At 29.5% G+C, this 21,077-nt stretch overlaps 5 protein-coding genes across 7 annotated transcripts in view; 4 read left to right on the forward strand and 1 right to left on the reverse strand.

Moving 5' to 3' along the window:
• Positions 1-10,065: 10,065 nt before the first annotated feature.
• The window catches only part of LOC134834621 (exosome complex component RRP46), a 36,579-nt gene continuing 25,567 nt past the window's right edge, over positions 10,066-21,077 (reverse strand). Inside the window, exons 2-3 of one of the 2 annotated variants that reach the window (XM_063849355.1) lie at positions 10,738-10,851; positions 10,066-10,678 (exon numbers count right to left, since the gene is read on the reverse strand). In XM_063849355.1, the coding sequence (XP_063705425.1) occupies positions 10,119-10,678; positions 10,738-10,837 (660 nt within the window). In that variant the 5' untranslated portion in view covers positions 10,838-10,851 and the 3' untranslated portion in view covers positions 10,066-10,118. Of the gene's footprint in view, positions 10,679-10,737; positions 10,908-21,077 lie in introns of those variants that run through there. The other variant, XM_063849354.1, reaches the window with a different exon arrangement.
• Positions 11,474-12,739, forward strand: LOC134835158 (UDP-glycosyltransferase UGT5-like). Its single transcript, XM_063850028.1, has one exon. The coding sequence runs from the start codon at positions 11,474-11,476 to the stop codon at positions 12,737-12,739; it is 1,266 nt and encodes a 421-aa protein (XP_063706098.1).
• Positions 12,900-14,186, forward strand: LOC134835159 (UDP-glycosyltransferase UGT5-like). The gene has a single exon (XM_063850029.1). It carries the CDS (start codon positions 12,900-12,902, stop codon positions 14,157-14,159), a length of 1,260 nt encoding a protein of 419 aa, XP_063706099.1. The 3' UTR covers positions 14,160-14,186.
• LOC134835160 (UDP-glycosyltransferase UGT5-like) lies at positions 14,370-15,632 on the forward strand. The gene has a single exon (XM_063850030.1). It carries the CDS (start codon positions 14,370-14,372, stop codon positions 15,630-15,632), a length of 1,263 nt encoding a protein of 420 aa, XP_063706100.1.
• On the forward strand, positions 15,852-19,723 carry LOC134835955 (UDP-glycosyltransferase UGT5-like). 2 transcript variants are annotated; one of them, XM_063851009.1, is made up of 2 exons: positions 15,852-17,146; positions 18,637-19,723. In XM_063851009.1, the coding sequence occupies exons 1-2, from the start codon at positions 15,879-15,881 to the stop codon at positions 18,914-18,916; spliced, it is 1,548 nt and encodes a 515-aa protein (XP_063707079.1). In that variant the 5' UTR covers positions 15,852-15,878; the 3' UTR covers positions 18,917-19,723. The 2 variants fall into 2 exon arrangements, with proteins under 2 accessions (XP_063707079.1, XP_063707080.1); XM_063851010.1 differs by lacking the exon at positions 15,852-17,146 and adding an exon at positions 17,305-18,576.

A 21,077-nucleotide genomic window follows, 5' to 3' on the forward strand; every position in this document is an offset into this window, starting at 1 on the left:
TAAAAAAGGGTGCATCATCATCATCATTTCCGCCTTTTTTTTATCGCTTTTAATGTCAACTCTTCTTTTTTTTACCTCTTTTTATTAATGTGACGATATTTTTCTTTTACTTTTTGTCTTATGGAAAAAAGAAAAAATTGTTTGCTAAAATAAAAGAATTGACAGGAAGTCCATTTCAGTCAAAATCAGGAAAAAAATGAAATAAAAAATTAATTGAAAATCTATTCAGTTGACGATAATGGTGACATAAATTTTGATGATTATTAAAAATTTAAGGGGAGGATTTTTTTTAGTAAAATAAAAAGAATGAGAAAAAGTTTTTTTAAAAGAAAAAAAAATAAGGTTGAAAATGGTACATGGGGAGACATCTAACGGAGAGTTGCTGAACTTAAGTGAATTCTATTGTGAAGGTAAATTTTTAATGAAAAAAAATTCTTTTCATTTTTTAGGTTTTTAAAAAATATGTTTGTGTTTAAAGGTAAGAAGTTAAAAAATGTAGATTTTTTTAAATTTTTATGAATTTTTTGTTATTTAGGGAGATTTCCTTTGAAATTTGGTTGAGATGAAATGTAGCTTGATCCAATGTTGAAGTCTTTCGTTTACATCAAAATTACAAGAAATTGTTTTTTTTTCTGAAATTATTATTTTTAACAAATTTATTTTTTTTAAGATTATCAGAAATTTTAAAAAATTCTGTTAAATTTGTTTAATTTTATTTAAAACAAATTAATAATTATATAAATATTTAAGCTTATTTTTTAATAAAACAAAATAAAAAAATATAAAAAAAAAATTTTTAAATGTAAAAAAATTTAATTGTTTTAATTTTTATTAATTATTATTTTAAAAAAAAATAAATTAATAATTATTTTATTTTTATTAATTAAATTTTAAAATAAATTTTTCTTATTCAATTTAAAACAATTTATTTTTAAATATTGAAAATTTTAAAAAATATTTCTGTTATCTTACAAGAAAATAATTTTTTTTATTTTTTTAATTTTAAATTAAAGAAAATTTTTTCAAAGAATAAAAATTTGAGCTTATTTTCTCAAAAATTAAAAAAAAAAATAAAATTTTAATATTAAAAAAAATATATTTTTTAAATTAAAAAAAATTTTTTTTTTAAATTAAAAAAAAAATAATAAAAAAAATTAGGATTTAAAAACATAAATTTTGAACTTGATAATTTTAATTTGGAAAAATTATTAAAAAAAATTTTTTTTTCAAAAATTTAATTTAATTTTAATTATTTTTTTTTATTTAAAATTTGAAAATTTAAAAATTCATTTTGAAAAATGATATCCAAATCTCAAGGAAAAATCAAATTTTAAGACAATTAAAAGCAATCATTGTCAAAAATTAATAATTTACTTACAATTTTCCTCTTAAACTCCCTTCGCTAGACAAAAATACGCCACACACAACTTTGTCATTTGCTTCTGTTCACGAAACTGCACTCTACTTTTCTTTGCCAGACAAGCAACATGCAAGTTCAATGTTATGTTAATACAATTAAAAACAAGGTGTATCACATCACATAAATTAATGATTAGCATGAAAGCAAAGGACGGCAAACAAAACATTTTATACACCTTTGCAAAACATTTTAAAAACAACAGTGTCGTATTATTTTTTTTTTGCATCGCTTTGCATTCTTCTCGCAGCGAATGTCGTGTGATTAATTTTTGAACACTCCAAGTACTCTTGTTCGGTTTAAAAACAGCAACAAACTGTTGATTTCGCTGCATTGTGCAGCTCTTTGGGTGTAAATTAAAAAGCCTCACTAATTTTGACTAATAATAAATTGCACTCCGCTCGCCTGCCTGCCTGCCAAGAGATTTGACTACGAAGCGAACGAGAAAGACAAATCAAATCTGATAATTACATGAATATCGTGACTTTTTGTCTCTTTACATGCCACAACCACATATTTGTCCCTTCCTCGTTGTTTCGCTTGTTCCCGATGATTGCGATAAAAAACGAGCAAGAATCATAGTTGCGCAATTAAAAAACAGCTTCCAACAATGTAATTTGATATCAAGTTGATTTTTATCGCGGATTTTCCGAGTGTCAGACAGTAGCTGCAAAACACAAAAAAAAATCAAAAAAATAAAAAATAGAAATCGCTCGAAGCAGCGAAATAATTAAAAATGAATATCACTCCGTGCTCAAGCAATTATGATTTATAGAGTTGAAATTTAATGCCGGAGAGCGTAATGCAATCACTTCACGTGTGATACGAGCTCGCATCCATTTGACGCGGTATTTGCGCCACGGCAAATAGGACATTGCAGCCCATTATAATAATAAAATAGGCAGGAAAAGAGGTTGAGAAGATATTGTGGATTTTGCTCGATACGGATGGAGCAAATTGGATATTTTATGATATGAGGAGTGAAAGAGGGAGGACAGGTAAAATATTTTTTATTCAAAAGGTATAAGAGAAGAAAAAAATTCGAACAAAAATAGAATTTCATACAATGAAAAAAAATAAGGTAAAATTTTTAAATTGTTTGTAAAAATTTAAAGATTTTTATAAAAATTTTTATTTTTAATTTAAATAAATTTTTAGAATAAAAAAAATATTTAAATCAATTTTTAATATAAATCAATTAATTCATTGTTATTATATTAATTAAATAAATTATTAATATTTTTTAAAAATAAATTTATAAAAAAATAAAATATAATAGTAAAATTAAATTGCGACTGTAAAAGCGACTGTGAAAATACTTTTACAGATAATTTATTCTTAAATTTTCAAATTAAATTTAATTATTAATTTTCTTAATTTTGTGTTGGTAAAAACTTATTTAAAATATACTTTTTTTTAATCGAAAAATAAATTAATAAAGTCTTTGGTATTAAAAATATTTTTTTCTTTTAAAAATTTTACTCAAAATCTCAAAATTTAAACTTTTGAATTAAGAAAAGTTTTTTTTTCAAATTTTTCTTAAAATTTTTATTTTAAGAAATTTTTTTTTTAAATAAATAAAATATTGGATTAAATTTAATTCCTCAAAATTTTATTAAATTTCATTAGGTATATTATTTTTTTTTTATTTTTTTCATGCAAGTATTTTTGTTATATTTATGTTTTTATAAAAATAAAAAAAAATTAAATAAGAATTTAAAATTTAATTAATTGAACAAATTTTGTTGAACAAAATTAATATATTTAAAATTTTTTAATTTAATAAAATTTTAATTTATTTGTCTTAATATAATTATTTATTTTAATTTATTTAATAATTTTGATTTAAATTTGTTATAAAATAAAAAAAATTAAAAAATTAAATTAAAAATTAAATAAAAAAATAATTAAAAAATTATAAATCTAGTTTTTAATGAAAAAATAGAAATTTATACTTTTAAATTTATTCCATACTTACAATTTTTTTATCTCGTAAAAGTCTTTTAAATTTCTGAAAGTCTTAAATACAAAAAATCCGACACGTTTGTGACAATTCCTGACCATCCTAATTTCCACACAATTTCCCAACAACAAATTTTCTACCGTTAACCTCTTTGCCAACAAAAAAATCACAAATATCTCGCACCGCATATGTAAATAAATACAAAAATAACACAAAAAGAGTGTCATACACTTCTACTACTCTGGAGGATGCAATTAAATAAAAAGCACTAATTAGTTGTGTGATATGATAAAATCTGGTTGTCACGGATTTTTTTGCATCTCTCTTTCATATTTTTTTCTGCTTCATTCTGTACACGTCTAGGCAATATCAATCTTTTTTTACCTTTTTTTGTTATTATTACATTTCATTTTGGTTGATACGAACCTATCATGAGATATTTATAACGTATAATTAACGTGTTATTTTTTTGCCTCTTTGCTCCGTTTTTTTTTTCGCGTCAGAGTGTCATTGCTAGAGAGTGTTCTACAGGGAAAAAAATATGATTTAATTGGTTTATTTTCGCTTATTATATTGATTAATGTTCGTTTTGCTACCATTGCGCGATGTCCTGCGAAAAAATAGCAAAAAGTGTGGAAATGATTGATGAAAAATATTATCTTCATAATTTTTAGTCGTCTTTCTGTTCGAGGAGAGAGAAGAGAAAGAGAGCGAACAAGGAGACACTGTGCGAATGAATGCAACCTACAATTAATTTTGTGCAATTATCTTCTGCGCCATGTTTCAATCTTCGTTCGTTTGCCTCTTTTGCTGCAAGTTGTTTGTAATTATTGACAGTTAACATACGCAAACGTCTTGCTTTGCAATTTTGGTGCATTTTTTAATGCATTTCGAAGAAAAAAATGCGATGTTACCCTTGGATTGACTGTTTGAGAAAAAAAAAATTAAAAAAAATACAAATAAATAAAATAATTTAAAAATAAAGATTTATAAAATTTTATAAACCTTAAAAATTAAAATTTATTAAATAATAAAAAAAATAATAATTTTTTTTTTAAAATTAAAGTTTATAAAATTTTTAACCACGCGACAATAAATAAATAAAAAAATTTAAATTAAAATTAAAATTTAAATTAAATTAAAATTTATTTAAATTTAATTAAATTATTTTTAATATGAAAATATATTAATTTTTAAACCACGTGACTTTTAAAAAAATATTAAATGAAAAAAAATAAGATTTTTTAAAATTTTTTAAAGCACGTGATAATAAAAAAAAATAAAATATTTATTATTTAAAAAAAATAAAAAATTAAAATTCATAAATTTTTGTAAACCACGTGAATTTAATAATTAAAAAAAAGATAATTAAATAAATTAATTTAAAAATTTAAAAAATTTATTAAAAAAATTTATTAAATTTTTTAAACAAACCACGTGGTTTAAAATTTTAAATTAACGAAATCAAAATGCGTCAATATCGATAGTTTTTCTCCAAACGATAACTTTTTATATGTTTTTTTCCTTCTTGCGCAACCGACAAAAGCAGGTTTTCGTTTTGTTTTCGATGGTAATCAAGACGCCATAAAAGAAAAATGCTCTCGTCTCGCTACGGAACAGCTTGCTTATCAATATCATCGGCGACGCCGTTGAACCGCCATAATTGATGAACGACGCGATTAGTGTTTTGTGCACATTTTTTAAGGAAGAGAAATTGCATTTTATGATGACATCTATCAATTAATCATCATTCAAAAATTTTGTTGTTATATTTTGCGCGTTTCTTGTCTCGTTCGCATCAAAAATTTATCGCTAATTAATTAAAAGGATATTTTTCCCGCATATCCGATGCTTCCCAAAATGACGCGTGAAAAATAAATATTTTCTAATAATAATTGTCACACACATGTCGTCATCGTCTTTCTAACCTCGTCGCAAAAATTTTTGCTCATTCTCTCTAAAATTTCAACTCCGGGAAAAATTTTTCCCTAAATGCGAAAAATATATCAATTAATTTGCCGTTTAGCGTGTCATTTTTGCTGCGAGCGCGCAACATGCCACAGAAATATATGGAATTTTTGTGCAATCTAATCCATATAAATATTTTTCTGCGAAACACGCCACGCCACGCAAACGTGTTATTAAATGCATCATAAAACTGTCAATCTAGCGACTAGGAAAAATGTTTCGATGCCGTCGCGATGCAAAAATGCACATGCAATGCTATATTTTTTTCTCTGCGTTCGCATTTGGGATGCATGCATGTGCACTTTTGTCGTGCTAATTGACAATTCTTTTAGTTTTTGGCCTGTGGTTGAGTGCGTGAAATTGACAGAAAAACAGCTTCTAGCTGCGGAATGGATACGGCGAAAGATGCAAGTGTTGAAAGGCGTGAAGATTTATCGGAAGAGCGTGTCTGGATGATGGAATTATTTAGAAATTTACTGAAAATTTTTATTTTTTTTAATTTTTTTCTAAAAGTTGCAAGTTTTATTTAAATATTTTTAAAAATAATTTTTAAATTCAATAATTTAATTAATTTAAATTTTATTTAAGCTTCTTTTTATTAAAAAAAAAAAATATGAAAAAAATTAGAAAAAAAATAAAAAAAATTAATTAATATTAAAGAGCAAATTTTTTCAATTTTTTTTTTAATATTTGAGAATGGTTTTATTAATTTTATGTATTTTTTTTTTTCAATATTTTTTTTAATAATTTTTTTTTTATTTAATTTTTTTTTTATTAATAATTTTTAAAGTTATTTTTGATTCGTTTTGATCATTTGAAATTTTTACAAAATAATTTTTTTTTAATAATTTTTAAATTTAATGAGTTAATTATTAATTTAAAATTTTATTTTAAATGAATTTATAATTTTATTAAAATTATTTAATTAAAATATTTTAAAAATTTGGAAAAAATTTATTTTCATATTCAGTCCAAAAAAAAATGTCCAATGGAAGCATTATAAAAAATATGAATTTAATAAAGATTTAATAAAAATTGTAATTAATCAATTGAAATTTAAAACTTTCATATTTCTTTAATTTTTTTTAAATTTTATTTAATTAAATTTATTTATTTTTTTATTTTAATTAATTTAATTTTTTTTTAAAATTATTTTATTTTAATTTATGTTAATCAAAATTTTAAGAAATTTTTTAATTCATAAGAAGACCTTTTTTTGATATGTAATTAAAAACCCTCCCATTCCATCTAATTCCTTCATTTTTAAACTTTTTTTCAAACCACATTTCATTAACGACTCAAACGGACCATGAAAAAATACTTCATCAACTCTGCACATCAAGCGACAACAAGCCAGAAAAAAAATAATAAACAATTTTTCCACATAATAATAATCATAATAACATTAAGCTTTTTTTATTGTTATTTTTTGTTCATGTTTGAAAAACACAAAAAACGCTATTATTTTATGAAAATTGATTTCAATTAGCAAATCATTATCGTAATCACAAAGCGAGCAAAAACTCTATTATATTATGATTATTATTTTTAATGTTATTATGCCGTGAACCTCTATTTCACATGGCATTTTAAATCCTGCTCATTATCGTTATTAATTTTATTCATTGAGCACACAGACAACGCACAACATGTCACAAGCTCAAATCCAATTGCATAAAAAATAATTTTCCATTCTATAATAAATTCTAATTACGTCAAATTAGGGAGTTCATTAACATGCATTCAATGTCTGTTCCCGATAAAAAAAAATCTGAACCGGAAAAAAATCCACATTTTTTTTTATTATTGTTTCGAAAGCAAAATTGCTTCAAATCCAATTTCGTGATGTGTGGTTGGTGACAAAAATGACAGAACGTTGAGTCATTCGTCGAGCTTAGCAAACATGGCTTCCGTTCTACTTGAACGAACGTCTTCTTCTTCCATTGCCTCTCATCGCACGAAGGTGCTTATTAAGTAATTAACACACAAAACACGTTATCATTATCAACTGCAAGCCATTTCCCATTAACATCAACATATTCATGTTAAAATTGACCACTTACACGATAAAGATGGAAATATTCAATTTTTTTTAACGTACAACCATTTTCATGCTCATCTCGTCATCACGAAACGTAGCAAGCGTAGCGTGTGTTTGTTTATATATCGACAAGCAACGAAGAAATCGACACGCAAAATAATGATATTTAATTAGAAAATGAAGAGAGGGAAAAAAATAAGGTAAAAAATTACGTACATGGTTGAATTGCATGCAATTATTCGCGATTAAATGATGAAAATATTTATTTACTTTTGCACGTCTCGGTGCATTTTTGTAAAGTGTTCCTTGGGGAAACAATGAGATTTCTTGGAAAAAAATGTCTGTCTGAGAATGATTTTTACTGATCTTTTATTTAACATTTTTTTTTTTGTCAAAAAAATTATTTTTTGCACTTTTCTTTGACGAAAAAAATTTTAGAATTAAAATTTAGACTTAAAGTTAAATTATTAATTTAAAAAAATAATTAAAGCGTTTCATAAGGTCAAAAAGATGAATATTCAAAAATGTTTGATCATTTGGGTGTTTCGACTTTGTACAACATCGTTGTATGAATAAAAAATAATTGCCCAACTTTGAAGGATATTTGATATTGAGCCCATGAAATATTGAAAAGTAACAATCAAATGCTTTTTTGACTTCATTGAATTTGTGGCCAAAGTTTTTGAACCTTATATGGAAAACAAAGCCGTCCTCCAATTGATCTTTAGTTCCAATTGCATTTGGGTATCCTCCATTTCATCAGTCTTCGAAAAAATCTTGTTTTGTTATTTTGTTTCTTTTTCTTTGCTCATACATCAGGAAGGGATTCACAAATTGTGCTTATTGAGTATTTTTGCTGAGAAATGATCTCCTCATACTAAAAATCGAGTTCTTGAAAGACCCTTTCTTAATTGTCTTTAGTTATTATTATTTCAACCAGCTTATTAAAGTATTTATTGCAAACAGATCTTTGAAAAGTTAAGATTATTAAGTCATTGAAGCATTTTCGGTATTTTTTCCTTTATCGAAGAAATTTGAAAAAGAATCCGAAATTGAGAAATCTTATATATGGGTCCAAAAATTTTTGCCATCATTTTGGTACCTAAAAGATAAAATTCATGAAGTAATTTGCTTTTAAATAAATAATTAGAAATTTTTTATTAACATGACAAGAAAATCAAAGGTTGTTTGATCAAGAAAAATTTTTTTGAAACTAATTTTTACTTAAATTCCAAAATGCTCGTTGATTCTTCGTAAAAAATGCGCTCAAGTCTCCTGTCAAAAATTTTCTTCAAAGTCTTTCCTTTAAAACTACACGCCGCTAAACAACTTTTTTTTCGCCGCTGAAAAAAACTGATAAAATAATAATAATGGTCGTCAATGTGAAAGACATAATTACAATATTTTTTTTGCTCGTTCTCTCTCTCACTCGAGAAAGCAAGCTGGCAGACAACAAAACGCAATCGTACTACAATTATATTTGGCAAAAATCCAACCAACCACTTTGATGTGCGTTTTGTCTGTAACGGGACTTGCAAGTTGTTCTGTAAATTCTTTTTTTTTCGTGTTTGTTGTAATTATGGATGCAATGGGTGCATGTAAATTGCAATTGCAGAATAAATTAGGTTTGGAAATGCATTCATGTCAAGAACTCCGCCTTCTTTGTTCCTTTCGACGTCGACGAATGCGTGACACATTCTTAAATGTGAATCGGGAATCCAGCTCAGGATGCTTTTTATATCGAAATAATTAGCATTCTGGAACCTGTTTGAAACGCACTCTAACTAATTATGATAATGCTAATTGAAATTCAATCAATTTCATTCAATTTAAATGCTCATTGTTTTAATCAGAGATATAATTATCGTGATTAGACTGCATTCTATCCCCCCAAATAAAATGACAACGACTCAAAATTCGGCCATAAATTATTGGCACGTTCACAAAATGTTCGCTTCAAAAGTCCTGAAGCAGTTTTTTTTTTGCTAAAGTTGATTTATGGTCCAATGCTTAAATTAACCTTTGATTAAATCAATCAAAGTTTCAAAATTTCAAACGTTCTTTGACAGGAGGGCGTTTTGATGTGATAATTAGCGTGTCGAAGAAGGAATTTAAATTGGGAAAGTTATCAAGTTTTGAGGATTTTGGGATAAATTATGCAGTTTGGCACGTGATCGATCCTCTGGCAAAAATTTTTTAAAAAGATTTTTTTTGTTCGATGACTTTTTTGAGTGATCTCGAAAGAAATATTGCGTGTTTTAGTTTAATTTTTTTTTTGAAAAATATTTTAATAATTTTTTGCGTGAAATATTTAATTAGAGTGCATCAAAACTTTTAATGAGATAAAAATTTGAAAATTTTTAAAATTAAAAAAAAATAATTAAGCAAATTTTGGAAAAAAGTTAAAAGACAACTTAAAATAACTGAAAATAATGAAAAAATAATTTAAATTTGTATATGAAATTAGTTCATCTACTCACCGCTAGTTGTAAACTATCCGAAAGTCGTTAAAAAGAATTTCAAGAAATATGTGCCCAGTGTAAATTTGAAATATTTTTCCATCCCAATGCACAAAATTTAGTTTTCATATCAGAAAATCGCTTCTGCTAATTCAAAAATTTTCCGGCTGTTGAAATTTTTCAGTTTTTTAATCTTCAAATTGACTGAAAAAAGCTTCATTAATGAAAATTTGGATTTCTTAACAAAAATATTCTTTATTCCTTTCTTCCTTAAAGCAGCACCGACGTCTTCTTTATGATATCTCTATAAAACTCAAACACCTTTTCACTCGCACTTCTGCACAAATCCATCGCCTTTTTATACTGCTCCATCGTAAAAGTCCCCTCAGTATGCACCGCCACAGCTTTCGTCATCAAACTATCAAACACAAAAGTCATTTGTGCCTGCGTTACTTGATCTTTTCTCAAATCTGGATCTACATGAATTTCTCCCTCTTCATTCACCGCACAATAAACTGCTGCCACGAGATACTTTTGTTCCAATCCGCTATTCAACAGGGCAAGACTAACTGTATTTACGGCACATGCGAGGACTCCTCCGCGATTTTCGAGTTCTTGCAATTGTATCCGATACGAAGTTCGGGGATGCAGCTCCGAGTAAAGTGCAACTTCGATACTTTGTTTCACGAATTTCTCCATAAATCGATCGTCAACACTTGGCAAACCGCTCTTTGGGCGATAATAGACTTCGACAAAGGCTTTTTCGATGTTCATGTTTTGCAGGGAGACTTCGACGGGACCATTGACGTTGGCGAGAACTGTTGTCTTTCCTAAAATGAGAAAAAAAAATGGTAAAGAAAAAAGATTTTATGGATTTGAGGGTTTTTACCTTGAGCGAACATCGCAGATCCATCGGATTTTGTAAGAAGACCCAATTCAGCTTTCATTTCTCGGAGTTGGTAAGTAGGTTGTTCCTTATTTTCCGTCATTTTTATTTATTTTGTATTTTGATTTTTTCTTCGATGCAAAAATGTAAACAAAATAAGCATGTGAGTTTGACGTTTATTGCCCTGTGGTAAATAAACGTCAAATTTTTACTTCTAAACAAAAGTTTTTTGATTTTCTTAAACAAAATTTCGAAATAAAGAATCTGATGTTTAAGAAAAAAATAATATGAAAAAATAAATTTTAAAAAAAGTACTTTTTATACTTTAAAATTCATTAAAAATTAACAAAAAATGGAATTTTTCTCATAATGGGGGTTTGTAAGGAAATTATTTCAAGATGAGCAAAAAAAAAATTCAAAAATCGACGACGGTTATTAAAATCGATTTTCAGTAGAACGACAAAGTTTTTGTATATACATATTAAAAGTTACATTATCAGTCAAATTTGTTACTTTTAAATCAATTTCAGGTGTTTTGTTTACTTTTTCTTTCTTTCTGATAAGCTGATAACAAAATTTTTACAGAAGCTCTTTCTCAGTGTATTTTCTCAAGTGTCTTCAAATAAAAATTGTAATTATATGACTCAACAAATTTTATCAATAGATTGTAGACATCAGTAATTACCCGATAAGGCTTTTTGAAAATATCAACTCAAATTTTATTTCAGTCGGCATCGAAATGTTGCCCATCACGTTACTTAAAATTGTGCTCTTCACAATTTCCTTATCATTCGTGAATTCGTACAAAATTCTCGTTATTTATCCGACGGGATCTTATAGTCATCAACGCCCTCAACAAGAAGTATCAAAAGGACTTGCTGCAGCTGGTCATGAAGTTACAATTCTAACTCCGAACCCTTTTGAGACAAATGACCCGAAAATTCGTCAAATTGACATCAATGTAACGTATAATGCCATGAAAGTATTCAGCATGTCCGATAGAATTGGAAGATATGGATTTTTCGAGTTTTTTGGAGTATACATTAAAAATATATCTGAAAGTGTCTTTGAGATTCCTGAAGTAATGGAAATTTATAAAAAGACAAAAAATGAGAAATTTGATGCAATTGTTATGGAACCACTTTTTCACTTTCCATTTTTTGTGATAAAGGAAATTTATGATGCTCCGATGATTGGCTTGGCTTCGCTCGAAATGATGCCGGGTTTTCATAAAGCAATGGGAAATGTCATTCATCCGGTTTTACATCCAAGCTTGTTTTTGGAACAAGTAGACAAACCTTCGTTATGGGAGAGAATTGACATGGTATATTTCCAATTTTGGTTGGATTATTACGATAACTATCTATTGAGACCCGCATCTGATGCGATTATTGAGAAATATTTCCCTGAATTAAAAGTCAAATCAGATTCGCTCATTAAAAGTTTTGACTTTATGATTGAAGGAAGTACGCCGGTACTTGGAACTGTTCGACCTTTAGTTCCAAATACAGTTCAAATAGGATTCTTGCATATCACTGAACCAAAGAAACTTCCTACAGGACTTCAAACGTACTTGGATGAATCTGAAAATGGCGTCATTTATTTGAGTTTTGGATCAAATGTGAAAAGTGCTCAATTAAGACCTCAAGTGAGACAAGTGTTGATAGAAACAATTAAAAAGTTGAAATACAATGTCATTTGGAAGTTTGAAAATGAAACACTTGCCGATAAACCTGACAATTGTAAAATTCAAAAATGGCTTCCTCAGCAAGATCTTTTGGCGCACAAAAATATCAAGTTGTTCATAACTCAAGGAGGACTTCAATCTATGGAAGAAACAATCTCTCGAGGAGTTCCAGTTGTTGTTATTCCCTTCTTTGGAGATCAAGATGCAAATGCTGATAGAATTGTGAAACTTGGAATAGGAAGAAGAGTCAATTTGGATGAACTAAGTGTGGAAAAACTTGAAGCTAATATCTTAGAAGTGATCAATAATCCAAAGTAAGTATTCTTTTCTGCTACCTTGAGTCTCGTCTCAGTAGATCATACTTAAATTTTGACTAAAGTTCGGGAATTATTGAACATTACATAATTTAAACACTGATAACTTGACAGATAAGATAAGAAAGAAGAATTATTTTTTTTTACAATCAGTCGACTTCAAGATGTTGTCAAGCACGACAGTATCCACGTTTTTGCTCCTTGCGATTTTCTTATCAGTCGCAAATTCGTACAAAATTCTCGTGATCTTTCCAACGGGCTCCTTCAGTCATCAACGCCCTCAACAAGTTGTTTCACGAGCACTTGCTGATGCAGGACATGAAGTTACAATTATCTCCCCGAATCCATTTGAAACACAAAACCCAAATATCAAACAGATTAACATCAACTTCACTTACGAATGCATGAAAGTATTTGACTTATCAAAGCCCATCACGCCTTTCGCAATATTGGATCTCGTGATAACTTATGCTCAGTCAATTACTGAACGCATTCTTGAACATCCAGAAGTTTGGGAAATCTATCAAAATGGTAAAAATGAAAAATTTGATGCTGTAATTATGGAACCTTTTTCTCACATTCCGCTTTATGCGATTCGAGACATTTTAAACACAACTTTTATTGGCATGTCATCTACTGAGGTTAATCCAACGACACACAGAAATATGGGAAATGTAATTCATCCGATTTTGCATCCAAGTTTCTTTATTGGAACTCCGAAAAATCCAACATTGCTCGACAGGATTTATATGACTTACTACCAACTTTACATTGAATATTGGCAAAAGTATCTTTTTTATCCGAAAATGGATGAAATAATCAAGAAATATTTCCCGCAATTGAAAAGTACTGCAAAAACTTTAGTTCGCTTTGATATGTTGATCGAAGGAGTGACAATGGCCCTTGGGCGTGTAAGACCATTAGTACCAAATACTGTACAGATTGGATTTTTGCACGTTGAACCTCCAAAAGCTCTTCCTACTGATTTGCAACGTTATCTGGACAATTCCAAAAAAGGAGTTGTTTACTTGAGTTTCGGTTCAAATGTAAAAAGTGCTACTTTGAGACCCGAGATAAGACAAATTTTGATAAACACGATTAGAAGATTAGATTTTGATGTGTTATGGAAGTTTGAGGAAGACAAACTTGAAGATAAGCCTGAAAACGTTAGAATTGAAAAATGGTTACCTCAACAAGATGTCTTGGCGCATAAAAATATCAAATTATTCATAATGCAAGGCGGTTTACAATCCATGGATGAAACAATTGATCGAGGAGTTCCTGTCGTAGTCGTTCCTTTCTTCGGAGATCAATATGCGAATGCAGCAAAAATTGAAAGGCTTGGAATTGGTCGTCGTGTAAACGTGAATGAACTCGATAAACTCGAGGAAACTGTATTAGAAGTGATCGGAAATCCAAAGTGAGTATATTTGTTTAATGACCTTCCGTGTTTACTGCACTTGTGAAATGAGATAGCAAAATTACTTTGTATGAATTGTTTGTATTCGAATCAACTATAGACGTTTCTTGAATGAAAATGAACAAAATGACTTGATAATATCAAACGAATGCAGCACGTGTGATAATTCTATAAAACAAACTTTTTGCACGTCAATAATTTAGTTGCTTTGAAAATGTCGTGCCTTAAAGTTTTCCTCGTTATCTCGACTTTGCTCATCCAGAACTCTTCGAGCTATAAAATTCTAATTATTTTTCCCACGGGCTCCTATAGTCATCAACGCCCTCAACAAGCTGTATCGGAAGGTCTTCTTGAAGCAGGTCATCAACTCACAATATTGACTCCAAATCCGATAAAAACTACAAATCCAAATGTGACACAAGTTGATATTAAATTTACTTATGAATATTTGAAAATGTTCGATTTATCAGCTTCTATTGATGCTTATGAAATGTTAAGCTTAGTTGCAACTTATTTCACGAGAATGACTGATGGATTAATGAACCACAAAGAATTTGCTGATATAGTGAAAAATGTTAGAAATGAAAAATATGACGCTGTAATTATCGAAGCACTTCCTCATTTTCCTCTATTTACGGCGAAGGAAATTTTCAATACAACTCTCATTGGATTAGTTACATTAGAAATGATGCCCATGTTTCATCGTGGCTTAGGAAATGTCATTCATCCGATTCTACATCCTTCGTTCTTTACGGATGTCCCAAAAAATCCAACACTATGGGAGAGAATTGGTATAATTCATTTTTTGATTTACGAGATGTATTGGGAAAAATATGATTTATTTCCCGCTTGTGATAGTCTCATAAAGAAATATTTTCCTGAAACATCAAAGACAAGCGCAGAACTTGCTCAATCCTTGGATTTTGTAATAGAAGGAGTAACTCCTGTACTTGGAAATGTAAGACCAATCGTTCCAAATACAGTTCAAGTTGGATCTTTGCACATCAAGGAGCCCAAAGAACTTCCATCGAGTTTGAAAAGTTATCTGGATAACTCAAAAAATGGAGTAATTTATTTGAGTTTTGGTTCTAACGTCAAAAGTGCACATTTGAAACCAGAAATTAGAAAAACTATCATGGATACGTTAAGAAAATTAAATTACGATATTTTGTGGAAATATGAAAATGATACTATCGAAGGAAAGCCAGATAATGTGAGGATTGAAAAATGGTTGCCTCAAATAGATTTACTTGCACATCCAAAAATTAAGCTTTTCATCACACAAGGCGGGTTACAGTCTATGGATGAAACACTCGCAAGAGGAGTTCCTGTAGTTGTTATTCCATTCTTTGCTGATCAAGATACAAACGCACAAAAAATGGAAAGTTACGGTATGGGAAAACGTTTGGATGTGAATCATTTGACTGTTGAAAGCTTTGAAAAGACAATTTTAGAAGTTATTAATGATCCAAAGTGAGTAAATTTTCATAAAAATTTTAATATTTCAATCTTCAAAATCTCAATGAAAATTCAAAAAATTATTGAAAGACAATTGTTAACAGTAGCAGTCTATATTTACTGTCGAGACAGTGAGATAACAAAATTTTATCTCAACTGTCTAATATTGAATTAATTGCATGACTTTACATATCGTGAACGACAGGTGATCATTTAACTATATTAAGGAAGTCATCAACGTGAACGAACGTCAGTTTTGCCTAAAATGTCTTCGATCAAAGTCATAAATTTCGCGCTCATTTTTCTTCTCATTGGAATCTCTCGTGTCGCGCCTTATAAAATCCTCGTAATTTTTCCTACTGGCTCTTATAGTCATCAACGCCCGCAACAAGCAGTTTCAGAAGGCTTAGCTGAAGCAGGTCATCATGTAACAATTTTAACTCCAAATCTATTAAAAACTTCAAATCCAAATATCACTCAAGTTGATATCAATTTTACTTATGGATTTATCAAAGAGTTTGATTTATCAGCTACCATTGGACCTTACGAAATGCTTGGACTAATGTCAAAGATTTTTGCTAAAGTTCATGATGGTTTGATGGAATACGAGCCATTTGCTTCAGTTGTGAAAAACATAAAAAAGGAAAAATATGACGCTGTAATAGTCGAAGCTCTTCCATATTTTCCATTTTTTGTGGCAAAGGAAATTTTTGACACTACGTTAATTGGACTTTCAACTCTCGAATTGATGCCAATGTTTCATAAAGCGATGGGAAATCTCATTCATCCAACATTGCATCCGAGTTTCTTTATCGATTCTCCAACTAATCCAAGTATTTGGGATCGCATTTCAATGGTTCATTACGCCCTCTATGAGTTGTATTGGGAAAAATTTGATCTGTTTCCACGATTAGATGCGATTATCAAGAAATATTTTCCGGAAACAAAAAGTAAGTCGAAAGATTTAATCAGAAGCTTGGATCTCGTGCTCGAGGGAATAACTCCAGTTCTTGGAAATGTAAGACCAGTTGTTCCAAATACAATTAGAATTGGATTTTTACATATTAAAGAACCAAAAGTGTTACCTAATCCATTGAAATCGTATTTAGACAATTCAAAAACTGGCGTCATCTATTTGAGCTTCGGTTCCAACGTCAAAAGTGCTCAGCTAAAGCCTCATATTCGAAAAACTATCATGGATACTTTTCGTCGATTAAAGTACGATATCTTATGGAAATATGAAAACGATACTGTCGAAGGTAAACCTAACAATGTCAGGATAGAAAAATGGTTACCTCAAATGGATCTTTTGGCGCATAAAAATATCAAAGTTTTCATCACGCAAGGAGGCGGGCAATCCATGGAAGAAACGATCGCAAGAGGAGTTCCTGTAGTTGTTATTCCATTCTTCGCTGATCAGGATGCAAACGCACAAAAAATGGAGAATTTGGGTATCGGAAGACGATTAAATGTGAACGAACTTACGGTTGAAAAACTCGAATCGACAATAATGGAAGTCATTAACAATCCAAAGTAAGTCACGTGTGTCCTTTGTGCAAATATTGTAATGATGATAATGCAATTTTAAACTAATTTCTCACACTAAATTGCTCTATCATTGTTTTTATCAGCCAAGTACTTCTTCAAATTTTATCTGTGTGAGAATTATATGCATAAAACAATCGCGTAATTGCAATGAATGCTCAGTTAATTTTTGCAATGTGCGCGATTTTGTTCATTTTCGTCGCGTGTCTCGCTGTCGGAAATTCATACCGAATTCTCGTGATTTTTCCCACGGGTTCGTACAGTCATCAACGCCCGCAACAAGCCATATCGCAAGGTCTTGCCGCTGCGGGACATCATGTCACTATTATATCGCCAAATACATTTCCCACAACGAACCCGAATATCACGCAAATTGACGTTCGTTTCACGTACGACTACATGAAAGTGTTTGACTTGTCTGCGTCAATTGGTCCATGGGGAATGCACGCACTCGAGACAATCCATCGCACGAATGTCGCTGACGGTGTCTTGAATCACCCGCCGGTTACGGAATTACTCAAGAGTGGACAACAATTCGATGGTATCGTGATGGAATCTCTGTTACATGTCCCGCTGTTCATGGCAAAGGAGATATTTAATGCGACACTTATTGGTTTTACGACGCTTGAAATGTTCCCGTTGCTACATTCGAGCATGGGAAATGTCATTCATCCGGTATTGCATCCATTCTTTATTTATCACACACCGAAGAGAATTGGATTTTTTGACAGAATTGTCATGTGTTACTTTGATTTGTATCATCGGTATTGGCATCATTTTGAATTTTTACCAAGCTTGGATCGAATAATTAAGAAAAACTTTCCGGGTACTAAAACAACCGCATGGGACCTCATGAAAAGCTTCGACTTCACGATTGAAGGAATGAGTCCCGTACTTGGAAACGTTCGCCCAATGGTACCAAATACAATTCAAGTTGGATTTTTGCATATAGCGCCGCCAAAGCCCCTACCGGAAAATTTGCAAAACTATCTTGACAGATCTAAAAATGGCGTCATATATTTGAGCTTTGGATCGAACGTAAAAAGCTCAGAATTGAAACCTGAAATTAAAAATACAATTATAAAAGTGTTAAGAGACTTACCTTACGACATCTTATGGAAATTTGAGACACCTTCAATGCCGGATAAACCATCAAACGTTAGAATTGAAAAATGGCTGCCTCAACAAGATATTTTGGCGCACAAAAATATCAAATTGTTCATTATGCAAGGAGGTTTGCAATCGATGGAAGAAACAATCGATCGCGGCATTCCAGTAGTTGTTATTCCGTTTTTCGGCGATCAAGCTGCAAATGCGGAAAAGATCGAAGATTTAGGGATCGGCAAAAAACTTAATTTAGAAGATCTTTCTTATAATTCTCTTAAATCTTGTATTTCAGAAGTTATTGAAAATCCAAAGTACGACTTGAATTACTTTTAAATACTTAACTAATGATTTTTTTTTAAATTTAATTTCAGATATAAGCAAACCGTGAAGCAACTTGGAGATCGCATTCGTGACACGCCAATGACTCCCGTTCAAACTGCTGTTTGGTGGATTGAATATGCAATTAGGAATCGCGGAGCTGAACATTTGAAATATAAAGGCACAGATGTTCCCTTCATCGAGTATTATTTGATCGATGTCATTGCAGTTCATTTAGTGGGCATCTTTTTAGTACTTTATGTCCTCAAAAAGTTATTCAACATGATAAGAGGCGGAAATTCAAAGACAACAAAGAAAATGAAAAAGCAATAAAGAGAAGATATGTTTTAATTAAGAAGATTTGATATCACAAAGAATTTAATTTTAAAATTACAGAGATCAATTTAGAGCATTTCTGTTGATTTTTCGATAAAATTTTATACTTTTAAATTTTTTAGCTTTGAGTTTAATATAAATGTTTTTTTTATAATTTTTCATAATTAAAAAAAAATATTTAAGGCATTTTTTTTTTGCAGTAAATAATTTTGAATATAAATTTTGCAGGATTTTAAAATTTACCAATAGATGGCGCTTTAAAGTTCAAAAATGACTTCTAATTGTTAATTAAAATTTTAAATTTCTGTTTAAATTTTTAAATAATTTTTTCAATAAAAAAAATATCCATCGTTGTTCCATTGTTGTCTCAATTTTGTCGCGAAATTATAAAATTTGCTTCAAAATGAATTAAAATAGAAATTCGTTCAAATGCCGCTCAAAATAATATAATTTCGTAAAAAAAATCTTTAAATTTTGATAAACATTAAAAAATTATTTAATTTTAAATTTAATTAAAATAAATAATTTTTGGCGCGAAAATCAAAAAAGGCGCGAAAATCAAAAAAGGCGCGAAAATAAAAAATTGGCGGGAAAATAAAAAATGGCGCCTTTTTGTGATCTTTTTCAAAATAAACACATTTAATTGAAAATTTTATCAATAAACCCAATTGCTTAAAGTGTTTTCAGTCCAAAAATAATACAATTTTGCCCTTTCTACCCCTATCTCATATCTTATGAAATCAAAACAACAAAGACAAACATTAATGATCGAAATTTCAAAGAAATTTAACAATTGAGAGAAGTACAAATCCAATTCAATCGAAATAAAATAAAATCATTTTCAATTTAATATTAGTATTATTATTTAAAGAAAGAGATAGAGAGGGAATCTAACAAACACACTCACACGAGGATAACAATAATAATGGCATGACATTTTCTTCTTCTCTCCTCTGTTCACGTTAGATGCAAATCTCACAAGGATTCTTTTAAAGTGAATGAACGTCCTCGTTTTTTGTCACAATCACATACGAAAAGACAAGAACTTATTTAAATACACAATCTGCGACAAATCTGACTCTTCACATCGAATGAGGCAAACAAACGAACAACCGAACGTTCGAGCAAGTGTGAAAAGAAAACGAATTATCCTAAGACCAAAAATCAATTGCATTCAATTTGTGTCGTCGTGTGTCGTTTTTTTTAGGTAATTTTGTGTCATTCCTGAATTGATTGAAAATTTATTGGATATTTTTCTGCACTATTTGCGCCTCTTTGTTGACACCGAGTCAAAGACATTTATTTAATAATGTGGAATTTCCTCCGATAATTTGCATGCGATGTGTTAAATTGAGTTATAAAGAGTCATCGTTGCCAAGAAAAAAAAAATCTGTGGCTCAGTAATGATTGATTGTCGCCATCAGAAGCCAAAAACGGAATAAAAATCTGCTCTCGTTATTACTTTGTGCGACAAACAGCCATATTCCGCACACACATTATGCACTTTTAACAGTAATTTAACATGTTGATTACTTGCCATTAAAATAAATTGAGCAGATACAATTTTTTTTGCTCTCTCTCTCTTGGCTGCTATCATTCACTTTGCAAACATTTTTCAATTTCATATTAAATGCCAAGCGTTTTATCTCAATGAAAATGTTGTTGTGTTCGCATGAAGAAAAGCCCATTAAGGCCATTCCTGAGCACAACAGAAACACTGTGGCATGTGTGAATTGAGATATATGAGAGAAGATAATATGAAGAAAGTCATTTATTTCTATGTCTGTCGGTTTTTTTTTGCTTTCTTTTGCTTCGCAGTCGGATGTGTGATGAGAGCAAAAAGCATTAGATTTTTAAAAATAAAAAATCATTTAAAAGTGCTCGAGAACTTACTTGACAGTAAGTTGTTATTCTTCCTTTATGTTTATTGAAAAAAGAGAGAAAAAAGGGAAATGCGAGGACAAATGAGTCTTATCCGTTTTAATTCTGCATTGACTGAAAAAAGAGGAAAATCTCACTTAAAAGAAAAGTCAACCAGATGATGACTCTTAATGAGGATCTTGAAGTATTTAATGAAGTGTTCAGGTACAAGCTGAAAAAAAAAAGAAAATAGAATTATTAAATTTTTTAAATGCATTAAAAATTCATTAAATTAAAT

The sequence above is a fragment of the Culicoides brevitarsis genome, chromosome 3 (assembly GCF_036172545.1).
Source record: "Culicoides brevitarsis isolate CSIRO-B50_1 chromosome 3, AGI_CSIRO_Cbre_v1, whole genome shotgun sequence".
NCBI lineage: Eukaryota > Metazoa > Arthropoda > Insecta > Diptera > Ceratopogonidae > Culicoides > Culicoides brevitarsis.

Bases quoted from the DNA above. Each gene is read 5' to 3' on its own strand.
- LOC134835159 (XM_063850029.1), top strand. From the start codon at position 12,900: ATGTTGTCAAGCACGACAGTATCCACGTTTTTGCTCCTTGCGATTTTC.
- LOC134835160 (XM_063850030.1), top strand. From the start codon at position 14,370: ATGTCGTGCCTTAAAGTTTTCCTCGTTATCTCGACTTTGCTCATCCAG.
- LOC134835158 (XM_063850028.1), top strand. From the start codon at position 11,474: ATGTTGCCCATCACGTTACTTAAAATTGTGCTCTTCACAATTTCCTTA.
- LOC134835955 (XM_063851009.1), top strand. From the start codon at position 15,879: ATGTCTTCGATCAAAGTCATAAATTTCGCGCTCATTTTTCTTCTCATT. The intron at 17,147-18,636 runs GTAAGTCACGTG...ATTTAATTTCAG, and splicing joins GAAGTCATTAACAATCCAAA to ATATAAGCAAACCGTGAAGC.